Source organism: Castor canadensis, chromosome 7, assembly GCF_047511655.1.
Source record: "Castor canadensis chromosome 7, mCasCan1.hap1v2, whole genome shotgun sequence".
In the NCBI taxonomy this organism is placed as follows: domain Eukaryota; kingdom Metazoa; phylum Chordata; class Mammalia; order Rodentia; family Castoridae; genus Castor; species Castor canadensis.
Window position 1 is genome coordinate 130853178 of NC_133392.1, and position 19169 is coordinate 130872346.

At 42.9% G+C, this 19169-nt stretch overlaps 2 protein-coding genes across 4 annotated transcripts in view; one reads left to right on the plus strand and one right to left on the minus strand.

Moving 5' to 3' along the window:
* Zmynd12 (zinc finger MYND-type containing 12) overlaps positions 1–8405 on the plus strand; it is a 35844-nt gene extending 27439 nt beyond the window's left edge. The window contains exon 9 of one of the 3 annotated variants that reach the window (XM_074080426.1): positions 345–8405. In XM_074080426.1, coding sequence (XP_073936527.1) covers positions 345–467 — 123 coding nt within the window. In that variant the 3' untranslated portion in view covers positions 468–8405. The remainder of the gene's footprint in view (positions 1–344) is intronic. The other 2 variants (XM_074080425.1, XM_020171019.2) reach the window with 2 other exon arrangements.
* A 316-nt stretch (positions 8406–8721) lies between these two features.
* Positions 8722–19169, minus strand: part of Rimkla (ribosomal modification protein rimK like family member A) — a 32472-nt gene continuing 22024 nt past the window's right edge. Inside the window, exons 4-5 of the mRNA XM_074080427.1 lie at positions 17223–17426; positions 8722–14807 (exon numbers count right to left, since the gene is read on the minus strand). Of these exons, the coding sequence (XP_073936528.1) occupies positions 14350–14807; positions 17223–17426 (662 nt within the window). The 3' untranslated portion in view covers positions 8722–14349. The remainder of the gene's footprint in view (positions 14808–17222; positions 17427–19169) is intronic.

Consider the following 19169-nt stretch of genomic DNA (forward strand, 5'->3'; position numbering starts at 1 on the left):
AGTCAGGTGGGTTTTTCTGGTGCCCCTGCTCCACCCAGCACACGTGAGGCTAGAGGCTAGCAGTAAGGGGCCAGTGTGTGTACACTGGGCCCTTTTTACTTTTCTACTTGTCTGTAGACAAGAGATATTGTCCAATGTAAATTTGAAAATTCAGTGGAAATATTTTCCTGTTCCCATCCCAGACAGGAGTTAGTGCTCCTAATCCTGGTTTAGTAATAGGAGCTCAGTGGCTGATGTGTGATGATGAGTTCTCTCCCATGTTTCTGGAGTTAAGCACAAATGGAACTTCCCAATATTGTGTTTTCCTGTAATAACTCCCATTTGTCACTGCAATTCTATTTCAGGCAAAGGAATATGCCACAAGAGCCCTCAATCTAGCCAGAGAACAGCTAGATGTCCAAGAGCAAACTGGTATTGAAGAGTTACTATCTCTCATCTCAACTGAAGAAGATCTTCCTGTTACCTAGTGACCTATGAGCTCTGTGTCAGGGCCTAATACATCATACCTCTTACAGCTGCTCTGAGGTACTCTGGGTTGGTGACATTTCCACTCTTTGCCCCTAGGACTGTGAATATAGCTGTGATTTTTATTAGTGTATGTGAGGGAATAGTGTATAGAGCTTTAGGCATAGAAATCAGTAAAACTTTTATCATGACCTTTCACATGGTTTATCATGATTTTGTATGGCTTTGAGTAACATGTAGTCATATCAGTAATATGGAATTTGTTATTAAACTGTAGCTTGTTGTATTTCCCAGAAGTCTGCCAGTTGTTCATGTTTCATAGGACTTTGTCAGGTGAGCAAATAAGGAATGGAGTATAAATGGAGTAAAGTTTCTCTAGTCTACTGGAATTAAGTTAGCATTAATTTGAAGTAGACTGCAATAAAATGTGCATTATAATTCCTAGAGCAATCACTAAGAAAATAACAAAGGGATTAAAATGGTATGCTAGAAAATATCTACTTAAAGCAAAAGAAGGCAGTAAAGGAGGGCTAGAGGAATAAAAAAGACACTAAACATACAGAAAGCAAATAGCAAAATTCAGACAAGAATCAGACACAAGGTCTGTATATGTCAAGGAAGCCCCTATATGCATTGGCTGAGACTCCATTTAAGGGTGGTGTCTGGATAATTTGAAGCAGACATGAGCCATCTATATTGTCTAGTGGACAGGCACTCTGAAAGGCCCCCTTAGATGCAGAGTGCAGAGTCCAGGCCCTGCACTCAGCCGTGCCTGAGTTTAAATCCCAGCTCTCTCACTTAGTAGCTTGTGACCTTAGCCCCTCACCTCCTACCCCCAAAAGTCTCATTGATTATTGTTGTAAAATGGCCCAGATGTGGCCACACCTGTACCAACTTGTGCCATCTTGATGACTTTGGACATTTAGCTCATCATTTTTTTCTCCCTCATCTCCTCTCTAGACTTGCCAAGGCAGTGCTTTTCTTTCTGGGTAGATCTACATCCAGGGAGAAGACATGCAGGTCAAGAGCCTGTCAAAGAATTTATGTTCCTCATTGTAAATTAATTCACTCAGAAACATTTAATAATGTCAGATGGGTCACCCTACCCTTTCAGGTAAAATCAGTTGGAACTTCCATTTCATACCTTAAAGCATTCTTACACTTCTCCAAGATGGCTATGAAATCCCGGAGGAAAATTGTTTTCCATTCATCTCTTGATCCAATTTTCAGCTTCAATCTAATCCTCACTCTCCAGTCTGCATATGTAGCTGTTCCTTCTTTTTAGAGACACAGCTCCCTCATCTTGATTCTCACTCCCTAACCTCAAGTATAAGCCACCTCTTTCAAAGTAACTCTTAATGAAAATTGGAGGGGTAAGAGGAGAATCGACTATTTTTATTACTGTTATTTAGAACTTCTCCATTCTGAAAACATCGTTAAAAATCTATGTAATTAAAGTATAGCTCTTTTTCTCTTTTACCATATCCATTGGTCCTTTTTACTCCTTCCCTTTTCTGTTCTCTGTTCTCTCAAACCCTGAATTCTTATTCATTGATTCTTCTGCTTGAGTATATTACGGAGTTACTGTTTAAATTAAGTTTTTTAAACATGTTGTTTCTATTGACTGATTTTTCTTCTTGGTTATAGGCCATAATTGTCTGCTTTTTCACATGTCTAATAATTTTACCTTTCAGTTTTTCTTCTTTTCTAACACATGCATTTTAAGGTTATAAATTTTCCCTCAAAACACTGTTAGTTGATCCCACATTTTTTGGTTAGCAGTACTAGGGTTTGAACTCAAGGTATTGTGCTTGCTAGGCAGGTGCTCCACAACTTGAGCCATGCCCCCAGCCCTTTTTTCTTTAGTTATTTTTCAGGTTGGGTCTCGTGTTTTTGCCTGGGTGGGTCTGATTCATGATCCTCCTACTTATTATACCTACTGCATAGCTGGGATGACAGGTCTATGCCACCATGCCCAGCTTTTTTGTTAAGTTTTTTTTTCTTTTTGGCATGGCAGCCCCAGTTTGCATTCTGTCTCCTATCACATCCTTGGAATTGGGCCCCATGGAGTGGGTCCAGATAGCCAGGGAGGGGGCTGAGGGACAAAGAGAAGAGAAGATGGGGGTGCAACATCATTCAAAGACAAGTGAAGCCCAGAGCCTCTTGGAGACTCATGTGAGCCAAAGGAGGCTCACCTGGTGGGTGTACTCCTACCCCTGGGCTGTCCTGGCAGAAGAGTGTGATCTATCACAAATAAGTGCTTCTGTGTAGAAGCCAGACCTTGGGAGCCTTCCTGATGTTTCAGCTACCCCCACCCTGTCTGAATGTCTGTGGTTCCAAAACCAGGGTGGGGTGGTCAGACCATGGCCATGGTGCACATCTGGGAAGAGAGTGGGCTGCTCACGAAGTGCCCCTGAGAGGTAGAAGCTCTTTTACCTTTAGGGATGAACTTCAATAAGTTTCTAAGTGATCAGAATCAGAACCACTCCCACTTGGGGCCATCGTTAAGGAGCTTGTGAGCCAGTCTGTTGCCACACTTACAGGACACGTTCAGGGCTTCACAGTCCTCCAGCTACACTGTTAGTATAGAAGGCCTCACTAATGTTGGCCATGGGAATGGATATGTGTACTTTAAGTGGCTGGAGAACAGCTCATAGCCGTCCTGGGTGCACACATGACAACTGGCACAGAGTGGTTCTGAAAAGCCTGGCCCTGAAGAAGCTGCAGAACAACATGGAGCCATCAGGGTGCTGCGCATTTGCTGCTTGAATGGCTCATTGCATTTCCCTTCACCCTCTGTTAGTTCATTGGTTATATCCTGTTTCTGTTCTTTTAGTGATTACCCCAGAAATATGGGCACTCATTTCTGACTTGCCTAAAATTATTCAGGAAACATCCATCTTGCAAAATACAGTCTTAGAACATCTTAATTCTGTTGACCTCCTCTCAACTTACATATTATTACTGTTATTTATTTTAAATATACCTTAAATTCATAAGTCATAATAATTATTTTATAAAGTCTTCATATTTCTTTTTGTTTCTTATACTTTTCATCTAGATTTACATTACTGATAAATCTTCCAGTATTTCCTATAATGAGGCCTGCTGATGGGACATTCTTAAATTTTCTTTCTTTTATAAAAATGTTTTTCTTTTCCTTATTTTTGACTCATCAATGAAAATATATTTGATTTTCATAGATGATATATTGATGCAGGAAATAGCCTCAATTCCTAAGAGCTTTGTGAAGTGTGTTTTGCTACCCCAAAGAGTGTAAGTGGGTTGAAGAGAACCCAGAGTTCTAGTGACTGAAGCTCCCTCATTAAGTACCTCATCTTTCCACCAGAAAAGCACATCTTTCTTAAGTATCTTCAGCAAAATTTGCAAGGGTAGAGCTGACAGGGTGTCCCCAAACAGCCTGATCAAATCATTTACACTGCCAACACATGAAGCATCTCTGCATTCACAATGACTCTCTCAAGCACAGAAGGTCACACAAAACAACATTTGACAAAGTAAATTTTTCAAAAAAGATGGTAAAGTATTATTTGAGTTACAGAACTGTGCAAACATTTCACTAGACAGGAAAAGTATGTCTCTAAATATCCATCAAGGTCAATGGCAACCTGATGAAGATAGGTATTTTATTTCATACATATGCATATACAAAGACACAGCTTCTATAGCTAATAAATAAATAAGCAGTACCAAGTTTTAAAGCCATAAGAACAAGGCAGAGAAGGAAGCTGGAATCACATAGAGTAAACTGTCCTTTGCTTGTAAACTTTTGTCAGGATTGTAGATCCCAGAAGATCTTAATGAACACAGCTAATAAAGAAACAGTTTTCAAGGAAAAAAGACAGTTTTTAGTTTGAAGGTTAAGTTTTATCACAAGAAACAAAATTGGATATAAGGGTTGAGGAAGATAACAGACAAAAGTGGCTGCTAGAGTTTTATTGTTTTGTTTTTCTGGTTTGAGCAAGTGATTAACATTGTGCACTCAAGTGAGAAAGAAAGCCTTGGAAGAGGGTAGATGTGTGTGGAAGAGATAAGAACATCAGTTCTTCTGGGGCTAGTGAGTTTGAGATACTTAGGAAGCATTTGAGAGATGAAAGGTAGGCAATTGGATATACAATCCAGTTAAGAAAAGAAATCCAATGTTCCAGAGAGATATCTGAGAGTATCGTGTGGGTGGTCATTAATACCATGGTATAGGAGACCATATAGGAATGAAATATAGATAAGAAAAGAGAGCTGAACAGAATGCCCAAGGAAACTGAGCATATCATGGAGCAGAGGCCAACACAGTTGAGGAGGCCAGCGTAATTTCAGGCTTATACAGACTGCTCAAAGACCATAAAACATTTTACCACATCTGCTTTTTGCCTTTCTCTTTATAAATATCCATTTTTTTATGAGCATTTGAAAATAAGTTGCCAATATGATGTCTTTTTAGCTCTTAATGTTTAATGTATATTAAAAAAAAAAACCAAAAACAAGGACCTATCTTGTCTCATCAGTATAATCATCCCACATCAGGAAATTAACATTGAAATGATACTATCAGGTGATACAATACAGAGCACATTCAGATTTCACCAGTTCTGTCATCTTAATAATAATGTTCTTTATAGCAAGAGGAAATCAATCCCTAAGCAGGCAGTGCAGCTACTTGCCGTGTCTCTGGTCAGAGGAGTGGCTTTAGATGGGACACAAATGCTGCTACTCAATTGTTCTCTTACTTGTTTCAGTAGAATTTGTCAAAATTTTCTCTTTTTTTCTTTTTATGTGTGGTACTGGAGTTTGAACTCAGGGCCTCATGCTTGCTAGGCAGATTCTCCACCACTTGAGCCACACTTCCAGCCCTCAGCCAAAATTTTCTAATGAAAATGTGAAGGCCCTTGGAGGTCTAAAAGCTGTGAGTCACTGAGGGCACACAGACCTAAGGCTGGTGGAGGAGTGGCAATCGGGAGACGCCTTGTCCCTGGCTTGGGAAACCTCTGCAGTGAAAGCAGAAGCCAGTGGAAAAGCAGTGAGTACAGACAGGTGGGAGCCAGCAGCAGGAAGCTAGGTGAGCCCTGGAGAAAGGCCACAGTACCCTGGGAACAGAAGGAGGTTTCATAGATTTGGTCCTGAGGAGAGGAAATCCCAAGATCCACCAACTTGGGGAGATGTCTGTAACCAGCCTAAAGGTCTCTCTACTGGTGCCCCTCTGCATGGTTTCTGCCAGAGCCATGGTCAAGGTGGTGAGGTAGCAATCATGTTCTTTCCTAGTACCTCCTGCCCCGCCAAACATTCACTGGTCTGTGTGCCAGTCTCTGTATTGGCATAAAGAATTGTCTTTTTTTTTTTCTTTTGAAAAAAAAAAAGGCATGCTGAAGTATAGAAGGGAGAAAAGATGATGTGTGTGATTTACTATCAAATTCTTAAGGAAAAACAATGGGCAGATGAAGTAAAAATAGAAAAAAAAACTTTGGTAATTTTAGAATTTAGGGCATTTACTAGACCATTTTCTCTACTTTTGTGTAGTTTGAATATTTTCACGAGAGAAGAAAAAAAGAAATGGAGGTCACATCCCAGTGTTTGGGATGGATGGTGTGATTTGGTACCAGACCCTAAATCCTCCTCAGCTGCAGCTATTGTCGCCTGACTCTCTTGCCTCAGGTTGAGCTTCCTGACTCTCACAAGCTAGGGGACAGTCCTAATTTAAGGGTCTTATCCCAAAGTTCTTAGCACTGCTTCTCCGAAGAAGCTTCTTGAAATGTCAGGCAAGTATAGGCCTCATGGCCCCTGCCGACCTGTCAGTTCTTTGGGTTGGCGTAGAGTCTCTCAGTCCCCTGAGACCCCAAGTGCACCGCACAGCCATTTTCAACCACTTTCAGCTCTCACTTGCCATTTGCATCTTAATTCAAGTGTCAGCTGGGAGCGTAAACTGAGCAGGCCCCTGACAAGCTCATACCATCTGCAGTAGAATTTCCCTCCATCATCTTGACAGTTGAGAGCTGGCAATATTACACTTCAGACAGCACTCTGTATTTGAAAGGAAAATTATGGTTTTCCAGAATGCAGCTGGTGTGCAAGTGAATAGGATGAAGTTTCCATGAAGCGTTTCCCTCATTTTATGATATGAAAATAATAAAATAGAGATTCAGCATGTGAGTCTTTAAAAAGAACAACCAAAAGGCACAGTTTTGGGAACAAAGGCAAACAAAGCATTGTTCCACAGTAATAATTTTAATAAAAAGCAAAAATAGCAAAACAATCATTTATGAATGATTTCTCTGTTGGAAGCGTTAACATTGGAAATGAGCGATTTTGGTGCCTAGTTAAGATCTATTCTTTAGAGTTCATTTTCATTTTGCCAATTAGGCAGGAAACTCTGCAGGGGACATTCCTGGAGGAAACTTAGCTGAAGTTTCTCCCCCAGGTGAGATCCAACCTCACCAATCACTCCATAAGTTTCTGAGTACAGGACACACATTTTTCACATGTGATCAACCCAGAAGTCAGACAATGCAAGCAGAGAAACAGGGTTTTCAAGTGCATTTCTTTGACTTCAAATCAGTTGTTCACATTCTACCAGGACACTAGCTTCTGAGAAAAATCACATATCCTGCCTTCCTGGACTAAGATGTTTCAGTGTTTGTATCAATTTCTTTTCTCAGTCACCCAGTGGTACTGGTGTGTTGATAAATGTTTAGCAACCAACTCTAAGATGGAACAAAGTTAAGCTGTGGTGTTTGCCCATCTCTGTGGTGTAAGTACTTCCATGGTGGCCGATTCCAAGCTACCAGTGTGATGTCATTGCAGGTAGAGTTGTGAAGAGATACACAGTGGTACAGCTTACGCAGTATTCCCATCATACAAATGCAAGAGAGGCCAATAACCTCAAGAATATTAATACTAGTAAAAGAATGAGGAAAGGATGTCTTTGGAAGCATTTAGTACCTATGTTTTAAATACACTTTAGTTGTAAGTGTATAAAATTTAATCTTTAATAGTGGCTGTATTTAATGACTAGCTCAGGTCTTCTAGGTCAAAACATTTTAAAGCATTAATCCATATTGATCTTGAGTCTCAGAGACAGTCAAAAGCTGTGTTTAATTTTCCAGCATTCCTGAAAATCAAACAATCTACTCTTTTGGGCTGATATAGCTCCAGCCCATCATTGGAGCTCTGGAAACCTCCAGATGAGACTGAACAAACCAGGCACCTATCTTAATCCTGCCTTCACAAAAATCTTATTAGCTCTGCAGAGGGATTATGGGTCTCCAGCTCTCCCATTATAGGACATCAGTGTGTCTTCCAAATAGGAGATTCTGGGAGTCCCACTCAGAACAGGCCAAGGACAGCAGAATTGTAGCTGCACTGGCTGGTTCCATCTGATCTCATGGCTGCCATCCTTGCCAAGTCCAGATGGTGCTGTTGGACTATCAGAGTTCCCAGTACAGGCCTTTTGCACTTCCCCCGCCCCTCCACTTGACAGGTTTAATTCCAGTCTTTGGCACCTCCTCCTTCCATTTGATGCAAAGCCAGCAAACCCAATATAGGAAAAGCAAAAAAAAAAAAAAAAAAAAAAAAAAACCCAAAACAACAACAAAAAACCCAAAAAAACCCAGGTGCTAAATCATCCAAGGTCAGGCTGCTCATCAGCTTTCCAGTCTTACAGTTGACCCAAGCAGCCTTTCCTGCAGGATTTTTCTAAGCTAGATACATCTCCTGTATCTTGCACTACAGCATCACCGAATCTCAAGGATGGATGGAACCTTCCAGTCATTAAGCCTGAGTCACAGCTTGCTTGGGCAGCTGCCAGCCCCACCCCCAGCATCTTTTTCCTATCCATAAACTGGCTGTCTGCTAGCTTTATCCCTTGGCTCCCAGCCACAATCACAGGAAGGTGCTGCTTCTGATTGCTCACCTTGAGGGAAGGGAGAGGACACGGGGTGCAGGGCAGTGTGTGTGTGGTGGTGGGGGGGGCCAAGAGCAAGAGCAAAGGAATTTGATTAAAGCTAGGCATGTGGTTAAGGGCTTCACACTCAAGATTGTGTTTATTGATCACATTTATAGGTAACAAAACTAGGATTTAGTGAGATGACATGGACTGTCCCTAGAGTACATAGCTTTAGGTTATCTGAGTCAGGATTTGAACTGGATCTGACTCAAACTGGTGTCATTTACATTAGTCCACGTCTTCCGCAGGCGTCCCCCTCCTCTGTCCCTGACAGCTCCCCCCCACCCCGCCCACACAGCTAATGGTGCACACAGTTGTGTGATGTGAATGGAATGAAAATGGATCACCTTCAGAGGTGGCATTTGAGTTTCCCTTGAGGAGGGAGTGGTCTTTGCTTCCGAAAATCCTTTTGTAAGCCACTCATGGTAAAAGGTAGAACCATGAAGGCACCAGTGTTAGCAGGACTCATAGTAGGAAGAAGAATGGCTAAATCCAGCATAGTGGTGCTAACTGTAATCTCAGCATTTGGAAGGTGGAGTTAAAAGTATGGCCAGTTCACAGCCAGCCTGAGCTACATAGCAAGACTGCCAAAACAAAACAAAAAAGATGAAGAAAGAAAAAGAATGACTATACATGAGGATATAAATCATAAGTGGATTTGGCTTGTCCCAAGAGGGGAGACAGGACACGTGGCAGGAAAGTGGGGGCAATTCCTCTGTAGTGTATGAAAGAACCTTCTGTGAGTGTGGTGCCAAGTCTGTATTGCTTTGGTGTCTGCCATTCAGTCCCAGACCACTGAAATATGTGTGCTTACACACTCAGGCCCATTTGAGTTTTGCCGGGTGTGGAAATGGAGGAGAGAACTGAGCTTTTTGTTTTAGCTCACACCGTGCAGGTATCAAATACTGTTGCTTGAAATGTGGAAGTCAGCAACAGCTGCAAAAACACATCTCAGAAATCACAAAATTAGGGGCTCAGAGAGGAAGCCAACAGTTATCAGATCTGACTGGATCTCAAGGGAATGGGGATCCTCAGCTGTCATTTGTGCCAGTTAGAATCTGTGCCTAGTGTCTAATTGCCAGGGAGACACGCTATGGAACAGAAAGTGGGAGAAAATTTGGCTCTCATTGCTGACTGTAAGTGGTGAGTGTCTGATAGGTACCTGATGTCAGAAGTTCAGGACCTTCAAACTCTTGGCCATCAAGGCCCTCATTGAGTATGGGGTAGAGCTTAAAGGTCCTGGCTAGTCTAAAAAGAGTGTAGGCCAGGAGACAGCTTGCACTCTGGAAATCTTGTATGTCTTTGGGGCTCTCAACCTAGATCCTTGACAGCTGGCACACCAACACCATGTTGATGAGAACAGAAACTCATCAAAAAGGCACAGGGGAGTCCCTGGGTAACAGCAAGTGCTAGATACATGGAGGAACAAAGCCACTACAGTTTGCTGGGTCCAGCCTCACTAAGTGACTGTGGCCTCTGGAACTCAGATTTCTCCCTCATTTACAAAATGAGACTTGACTGGTCCCCAAGTGTTGCTATTCCTTGGTGTCCAATCTGACCCTTCTAGGGTGCCTTTCCTACTGTTGCCTTGGAGCCCCAGAGAATATGAAATTCACAGAGTGAGGTTACCCAACAGCGGTAGGATACCAGCCCAGTGCTTGGGGTAGTGCTCCATGTTGCCACAGGAACTGCATCTGAAGGAGGAAATTAGAAGACGTAAAGGAAGAAATTTCATACTCAGCTGTAGAAAGTGTAGGAGGGAGGGCTGCAGAGTCAAGCCATAAATTTGGAATCGAGACATAATCTAGTTTTAGGAAATGATGAAAACAATACATTCCTGAGGATGGTCTTCCAGGTAAAAAAAGATTTTAAAGCAATGGTTTGTACTGATCTTGAGTCTCAGAGGCAGCCAAAAGCAGCACCAGGTTTTCTATTAGGCCACAGCCCCAGATTTAAGGCCATTATCCTCAGGGACAGTGACAAACAGCTGTTGTCAGGGCCCCTCCCAGAACATCTGCACAGACACCAAAAAACAGAGGCCTCATCTCCAGGTGCAAAGGGCAATATGCAGCTTAAGTGACTTGATTGACTGGTGTTGGATCCACTCTCCTCTGTAAGCTATGACCCTGGGCTCTGACTCTTAAGAGAGTCAGCTGTTACCTGGATAGTCCTGGACCCCTTCTCTCCCTCCCTCCCAAATTAGCAGCTTCCACCTTCCCAGGATTTACATTCAGAGCGTTCTTGCCACCATCCTCAGGTCTTAAAGAAGTGATGCAGTACATCTCCCTTCTTCTCCAGGGTAGACAGGAGTCTAAACATCTTAGTATCTTTACATAGAAGAGCTCCAAAGGCATCTAACTAACCAATATGTTTATGATTCTTTCATTAAAATAACCTACAGATGAGTCATTTTTTTCCCTCCTTCCCACTGGAGTTCCAAGTGACCCTAATTTTATATTCCACAAAACTATTCCAGACCTTTCCCCTTCTCTTTCTTCCTTGCTCTGCTCTCCTTAGCTGAGAGCAATGAGCCTGCAGTTGTGACAGCAATGGCTTATGACCCACTTACATTGTTTCTCAGATCCTAAAGCCCTAAAGCCCTAAAGCCCCAATCCCCATTCTGTCCACCCCATGCCCAATCAGACAAGATAGCATGAAGACATTTTTCCCAAGTGCAGAATTGTATATATTCAGAGTGACTGAGCTATTAGCATTCAAGTTTTGACCAGTTTCAAGATGCTACTACCAGATAACAGGAAGACCATATACAGACACTGAATCTATGTTACATAAGGAAGACTTTGTTAGTTGGTATACAAGAGTCAGGGGTTTCAGGTTATATATAATACATGCAGAAGGCTCTTACTCCTTTCAGGTTGTGAGTTTCCCTGGCTAGAATGAAGGCCTCTGGGAAGCTGAATTCCTTTTTCAGGGCCCTATCATTGTTTAGTTTGCTGTCACGAATTCATGGCTAAGAATCCATGGTCTCTTCCTCTCTTAACTTATAAAGATGAGAAACTTATAAAATCAGAAGTGGAAGGTGTCTGTTCTCACCTTCCACATAACGCACAACCCCATTATTAACTTGCTTTACTCAAAAATGCCCCCAAGAGGTAAACGGAATAGATCTATCTCCTCTCTGAAGAATGGAAAAATGGAGGCACAGAGTTCACATTGCCAACTGTTAATCTCTGGCTCCATACCCCATGTTCTTTCCTGCAGGTGTGGGCAGCTGTGGCAAGTATGGCTCGGCCACCTAGCTGAGGCTCAAAGCCCATGGATAGCCATGATATGGGGGATCCTGGAGGGAGGCTAGGATCCAGTTTTCTCTGCTTCCAGACAGGGTTAGTTCCTGGCAGTGATACCAATAACCACAGATGTCACTACCAGCTGGAAAATGGACCTCCTTTGGCAAAAGAATTTGGAGCCACTATAGCAGCTCTGCTAGGGACAGGGCCCTGATAGCATCTTTAAGATCAAGTTGGAAGATGAGGCTTATGCTGAACAGTGGGAATGAGTGAATGCAGCTTCCAGGAGGTCAACACAGGGTTCAGATATTTACACAGAAAGCATTATATCAATTCCAGTAAGAAAACCCCCAAATTCTCCTCCTCCTAAAGTCACCCTGAGTAGTGAAGATAAGGTATGTCTTATATAAGGGTTGAAGTATTATCATTTTTCAACTGTACAAGATATATCACCTGGGTTACAGTTCAGCAGCATGCACCCTAGGTGGGACTGCATTTAAACTACAACTGTGTAGTGTGACACCTCCAGTACATGGCACCAAATATCTTTCAATTGTACAACTGCTACTTGGTGAGATCTGTTTTAACTACAATATTTTAAGAGCCAATTTCTAATTAGATGTGTTGTGAAAATAGGTAATAGTTAGACTTTATACAAATTTTACATTTACAGCAGAATAAGTACAGGAATTATGCACCCAAGTACATGGTGTTGCCTTCAAAGTAGTTACCTGTAGAAAATGCATGTTTATTCTAGTGAAGCTGACTTTACTCAGAACATTTCTAGAACCTTCTTGGGAAACTATCAACTTGTAAGTTTCCTCTGAGTTGGTAAATATTTGTCTGTTAAGGGAAGATCTATTTTTCCGGGGGCGGGGGGGTGGTGGTGTGTGTGTGTGTGTGTGTGTGTGTGTGTTTTAACTGCTAAAGAGCATCAGAAAAATAAATCTGATAAGCCAGGTGTGGTGATACATGCCTGTAATTCCAGGGAGGCTGAGGCAGGAGGATTGTGAGTTTGAGGCCAGCTTGGGCTACATAGTGAGACCATGTTGAGAGACAGGGAGAGAGAGGAAGAGAGAGAGAGAGACAGAGAGACAGAAAAGAAGGGGCAGGAGGAGGAGGAGGGGGAAGGGAGGGAGGAAGAAAGGAAGAAGAGGAAGATGAGGAGGAAATAAGTTTGATAAATAAAATGGGTGGTGGAACTTGACACCTGGCAGGTGGCAGGGGTTAGGGGAGACAAAACAAACAAACAAACAAAAAACCAAAAAATGGTCTGACTATACAGTTGTGAGGCCTCTTTCATGGCTTCAATGATAACCCCAAAGAGGAAAGTGTTCTTGGCACATGCAACATAGCTCAAGAGTGAGCTCTCCCAAGCATGGTGACTCTTGAGGGCGTATGTTCTAGTACATTTGGTCATTGCTCATTCTCAATTACACTTCATATAAGCAGACACAGGGAACTCCATCTCCATGATTTCTCCCAAGGGGAGGATCTTATCTACTGCCCAAGAGTTAAAATGAAAAGCACTTGGTGTCATGTCTACATTAGACGTCCCCAAAATGTGCAATGAGTAATTCCTGATACCTGAGTCCCCCAGTTTGGAAAAATGGGTAAAGACAGGTTTCTGGAGCCTGGATAAGAGCAGAATGTCCAGGAGACTAGAGTGTGTTTCCAACAGCTCTATCTTACCCAACAGGCCCAATGCCAATTCATTTGAGAAAACCTCCTCCAGCTCAGCAGGACATGAAGTTTTAGCGGTGGAGGGGAAGAATGATTAGCTTCCAGTAACTTTTTATGGTACAAACCCACTGGCTTTGGGACGACAGGTGAACAGAGTCCATTGAAAAGCACACCTGTGGTGTTAAGATTCTAGTGCACACTTAAGAAACAAAGTATGGCCAATAGCTATTGAAGTGCATTTCTAGCTGAGGCCAAAGGCAGCAAAGGTGCAAGAAGCTGCTAGAACTGGCATTAGGTGAAGCAGGGTGTATAAATTTGGAGTGGCAAAGCAACTTGTAGAAAGCTCAAGTTACAAATCAGGACATAGGCCAACCAGTGAGGTCAAAGAATGTTCACTTCCACTGAATACTAATGAGGAAGCTCCCTAGAACACTGTATCCTGAGTGTCGGAGAAAAGGGTCATGATGATGGTAAAGGGGTGCAGAGACTGATCCTTTAGAAGTGTTTAAACTGGGTGTTTTCTGAGCATCACACACATGCTGAGTGAAGAACACACCACTGTAGTCACATTCTTCCATCTGCACATGCTTCCATCTTGTGGTTAGTTTTGAGTGCAATATTTCCAGGAGTCATTCCAAGTTCATGTTTACTACTGCTAAGAGCCTGAAGCAGCCCCCACAGAGTCAGTGCCTTAAAGTCTACCATTATATCCAAGTGCTTGCAGCAGACATAGGTCTCAAATCGATCAGTCGGGATGTTGTTCTCAGTGAGTGTTTTTATATTAGTCTTTGTAAAAACCACAAAGCTAGGCCATTTGCTTAAATCATCGTTAGAAAGAATGCTGAGTGTCCAGATGGGATTTCTAGTTTCTGTGCAAATGAAATCACATTAGTCCAGATTTTATTCACTTGAAACTACTAGGGAAGCAGTAGGATTTGGTTTAAATGCTGCCAAAAAGCAGGAATTCACTTAAGTTTTAATTCTGAAGCAATCCTGTTGTTAATGTTGTAGCCAGGCTCGGGTAGCATGGGGGGATGGAACCCCCATTGTGTTTGCTGAGGAATCCCGGACCTCTCCCAGTTCAGGTTCACTCTCACTAGAGGTAGACCCGTTGTTGATGGTGTAGACACTCTCTGCAACTCCCTGAGCTGATGCACAGCCATCTGGCTCATTCTTCTCCCTGGGACTCGACAGTCCTGGGAGGACGGCCATCTTCCCAGTCTGCCTATTTGGCAGTAAGGACATGGTATAGTCTGCAATGATCGCCCCCACATCTAAGTTGCACGCCTGGTCGAAGGCCAGGAAGCCGACATTGGCATTTGCCTCACACACCACAAAGGAGCCATCATCCATAATGAGAAGATCAATGCCGCAGAAGTCCATGCCCAGGATGTTCGACACCTGAATGGCCAGCTGCTTGCCTTGTTCTGTCAATGGGCACTTGACACCCACACCACCTGGGGAGAAAGCACAGTGATGTCAAGGTGACAACAGACACTCATGGAAAAGTCAAATGATCCTTCAAGGAAGAGATGGGACTGCTGATAAAGGGTGGCAAAACAGAAGTTGTCATTACTCAAAATAGGTCTGGATGGAAACTAGTAAACCTTTTGGGAAACTAGTCTTACCTAGACTCTTATAATCCCTAGTACATAGTAGACATTCAATAAATACTTGAATAAAAGAAATTAAAAATTGAAATATCTCACATTAGAAAGCAGCATATTTTACAACCATGACTAATAATGCTTATAATTTTATGATCCCAAAGGAAAACACTGAAGGATTAAAGATGGTGCATTATGACCATAACTATGCAAAAAGGTGTTTATCAGAAAAAAAGACTGGAAAGAATGACACTGAAATGTTAATAGTGGTTGTCACTAAATGGTGATGACAAGGATAAATATCTTTTTTTCATTGACTCGGCTGTATTTCCTAAGTTTTCTACATTAAGAGTTGTATTCCCTTTATGGTTAGAAAAAATAAAATTAACATTGATTTTTAAGAAGAGAAAGATGGAGAGAACTGTGAGGCAAAATCCAGTACCAAGGACAGAAAGAACCTAATTGTTCTCATTTGTTAAAAAGCCAGGACCTCGGATTTCATTGTCTTCATTTAGTCTCCCTGAAAAAGAGTTGAGACTTGTATTCTTAGATTCAGTAACTACTGTCTTTACCATAACACTGTCCTTTCTGTACCTATGACGCTGCATAAAGAAAAAGCTATAAAGCAGTCTTAAACAGCTTGAAAGACAAGCAACATTGCTGGGTGCAGTGGCTCATACCTGTGTCCCAGCTACTCAGGATCAGGAGGATCATGATTTGAGACCATTCCAGGTAAAAAGTTAATGAGACTCCATCTCAATCAATAAGCCAGGCAATGATGGCATGTGCTTGTAATCTCAGCTACAGGGAGGCGTAAGTAGGAGGTTCTTAGGCTGATGCTGGCTCCTGACAAAAATGTGAAACCTTACCTGAGAAATAACTAAAGCAAAATAAGGGGGTGGGGAAGAGCTAGCAATGTGGCTCAAGTTGGTAAAGTGCTCTTGCCTAGCAAGAATGAGCTTTGAGCCAAGCGCCAGTGGCTCACGCCGGTAATCCGAGCTACTCAGGAGGCAGAGATCAGGAGGATCGTAGTTTGAAGCCAGCCCCGGCAAATAGTTCGTGAGATCCTATCTTGCAAAAACCCATCACAAAAAAGGGCAAGTGGAGTGGCTGGAGGTGTAGGCCTTGAGTTCAAGCCACAGTACCACAAAAAAAGAAAAAGAAAAAAAAAGATCCTTGAGTTCAAACCCCAGCACAGCAAGAAAAAAAAAAAAGCAACATGGATACATTATAAAACCATGTGTTTGCTAGCTAAAGAATGACTGTAGGGTAGCTAAAAAGGAAAAAATGACAAGTCCCAAGATTCAATCATGGCACTGCATGTGGCAACCAGGAAAGTGTACACTAAGGTACCGAGTATGGTGTCAAGCCAAATGTAGCACTGCCTACCACACCACATGGCCGCAGCACCTTCACTGATCTGCGTCATCTTTCCTGGGTGTGGGCTGCACGACCTCAGGGTGAGGGCTCCTTCATCACCACTGTACTCTCCAGTCCACTGCAGTTTCGAGCCCACAGGACTCGAGGGACTAACAAGCAGGACAGAACCAGTGTCTGAGCCTCTTTATCAGTCACTGGCCTTGGCATTCACACCTAGTGAGTTAGAAATTGATCACTGTAGGTATTTTTCTTTTCAAATTATCAATGTACAAATCCATTCAAAGAGGTTGACAATAGCTTTCTGTGATGGAAACAAGAATTTACATCCCTCCTGGAATATCTCTGCCACAGAAAACAAGTTTATCAATAGGTTAAAGGGGGTGGGTTATGCATTCAACCAAAATACAGCCTGCAGCTTTCTAACAGCATATGTGAATGGAAAACAAAAATTTCAATGAAGACGTAAAAGTGAATTTGATGTTTCTCCTGCTATGGGGCTCTGGTTTGGACCCTCAGTGTTCCCCAGCCTGACCTGCTATGACAGCCCAAATTCATTTCTCCCCACCTGGGCATTTTTCTCCAGTGCTGGTCATGTCACTCCATTGCTCAACCCTGACTGCTGAGTCCAAACACCTACAGGAAAGGGTTCAAACCTCAGTGTCTTGAGCCCCCCTGGCCTGCCCTCTGACCCAGCACTTAAACTAATGCCCCCCTTCTACACCACTTGCTGCCAGAAGAAGGGGCTCATTGCTCATTCTCTGGGAGATCCTGGAGCCTAGCAGAGTCTTGAGAAGGTAGCAGGGATCGGTAGGTTTGAACAGCCCAGTGAAGCATCCTGGTGGCTTTGCATGAACAACAGCCACACCCTGCTGTCTCACGTCTTACCAAGAGAGCAGTTGCTCTGCATCCGTCCATCTGTGGAGCAGCGAAGCATGGAGCCTATCACCTGGCCCCCTACCACCACCACTCGGATGTCTTTTCCATGTGACTCCTTTACGTACTTCTGAAACAGGTAGGGCACGTCATGGCGGACCAGATGGCAGATGTCTGACAGGTGATGCTTATCTCTTGCCAGAAAAACAGCTTTTCCTTTAAGAAGAAAGGTGAAGAGCGAGGGAGGAGTTAGAGAAGCCTATTAGGCCCCTGTGCCTGCCATCCAGCCTCCCCTTCTCTTGCCTCGCTTTGGCCCCTCCTACTTCTCTGATGAGACCCTTCCTTTTTGTCAAATGGCCATTGGACCTTATTTTCTCTTGACTTTCCTCAAGTTTTAATACTATTGACCCTCTTCCTACCACCACTCTTTTCCTTCTCTTCCCCTTTCCTTTCTGTTCATTTTTTTTGAGGGTCTGGCTATGGAGCCCAGGCTGGCTTAGCCTCCCCGGTGCTGGGATTACAATGTATACCACCACTCCTGGTTCTTTTTCCAAAACAAAATAGTAATGTATCCCAGAAACAGAAAAGGGGCCAAAACAAAACCCTCAAGATCTAATGGATTCCCTTCAAAAGCAGTTAATTAGCACCTCCTGTCACACCAAGGACACCCATTAGGCAGGGTCCACATCTAGCTTGTTATTTTTAACCCTTCAAACCTCACACTGGGATGGATACACAGGGCAGATGTCCGTCAATGTTTACAGAACATAACTAATTGAACATAAGTTTAGAGCAATCCCAAGTGTGGGTGGGGAGTAATCCACAAAAGCAACCACAGCACAGCATAATATGCATGAAAAGAGCTCCGTGAAACACTGGGAGCTCAAAAGAGGGAGCTGCTGACAGGCAGTCCTCTTCCTTCCAAGCAGAAGAAATTTATTCTTTGTCTAAACTTGTCTAATTCTAAAGGGAATGGCCCCTATTTCTGTTGCTCTCTGGGAAAGCATTCCTTCTTGATTCTAAATTCTTTATTTTCTGCTTTAATCACCTCTGCTTTTGTAATTATTCAGCATCTGCTTTTCATTTGCATATGAGTTAGCAGAACTGAGCAGGGGTTCCTAGTAAGTCTGCACTGCAAATCTGCTATAAGCATTCTTTTCAGCAGCAACAGAACAAAGAAATGGTTTTCCCAAGTTTCATGGAACCATCATGAAGGAAGAGGAAGTCCTCTGGAATCTTCACAAAAAGAGCACAGAAGACTGAAAAATAATTTCCAAAACACGTCAGAAATACTGTTCAGTTGTTCATGAAACGACTGGAGCCCAACAGAACCGGAGAAGCAGGGGCAAAAGAAGATGTGCAAATGGTGGGTGATGGGAGGGGATGCAGTTAAGTGGGCAGTCAGTTGTCCGTTGGAGCTGCTGCAGCAGGTGGGCACAAGAGGAAATAGGAGAGGCCTCAGCCAGGGGACACAATGCAGTGTCAAAATGGCTCCAAGTCTCCATCAGCAAGTAGAGGTGTAAGCAGTTAGTTCTGGCAGCTGACAACAGCTGGCTGGGATTCAGTTACAGGCACTGGGGTTCTCTGGACAGCAGGTAGGATTTTCAGCAGAGATGAGGGCTAGGGATGGGTTCCTGTCACAGAGACCTTCATTTGGGACTTACTCTGTAGTTAATAAAAGGAACTAGTTTTAAGGCCAGGAGGAAAAAGAAAAATAAAAAAGGAAAGGTACTAACAGTTACACTATATATAAGTAACCTAGAGATGAGTTAAAGTATACAGAGGGTGGATACAGGTTATTTGCAAATACTATGCCCTTTTATATAAGGTGTAGCTTATCTATCATGTGCCAAGCACGTTTTCTTTTATTATTTCATTTTCCCTTCATGCTGCCCTAGAAAGCCATTATGACAAGGATTGTTATTCCTGTATTATTGGTAAGGGAAAAAAAGCGCCCAC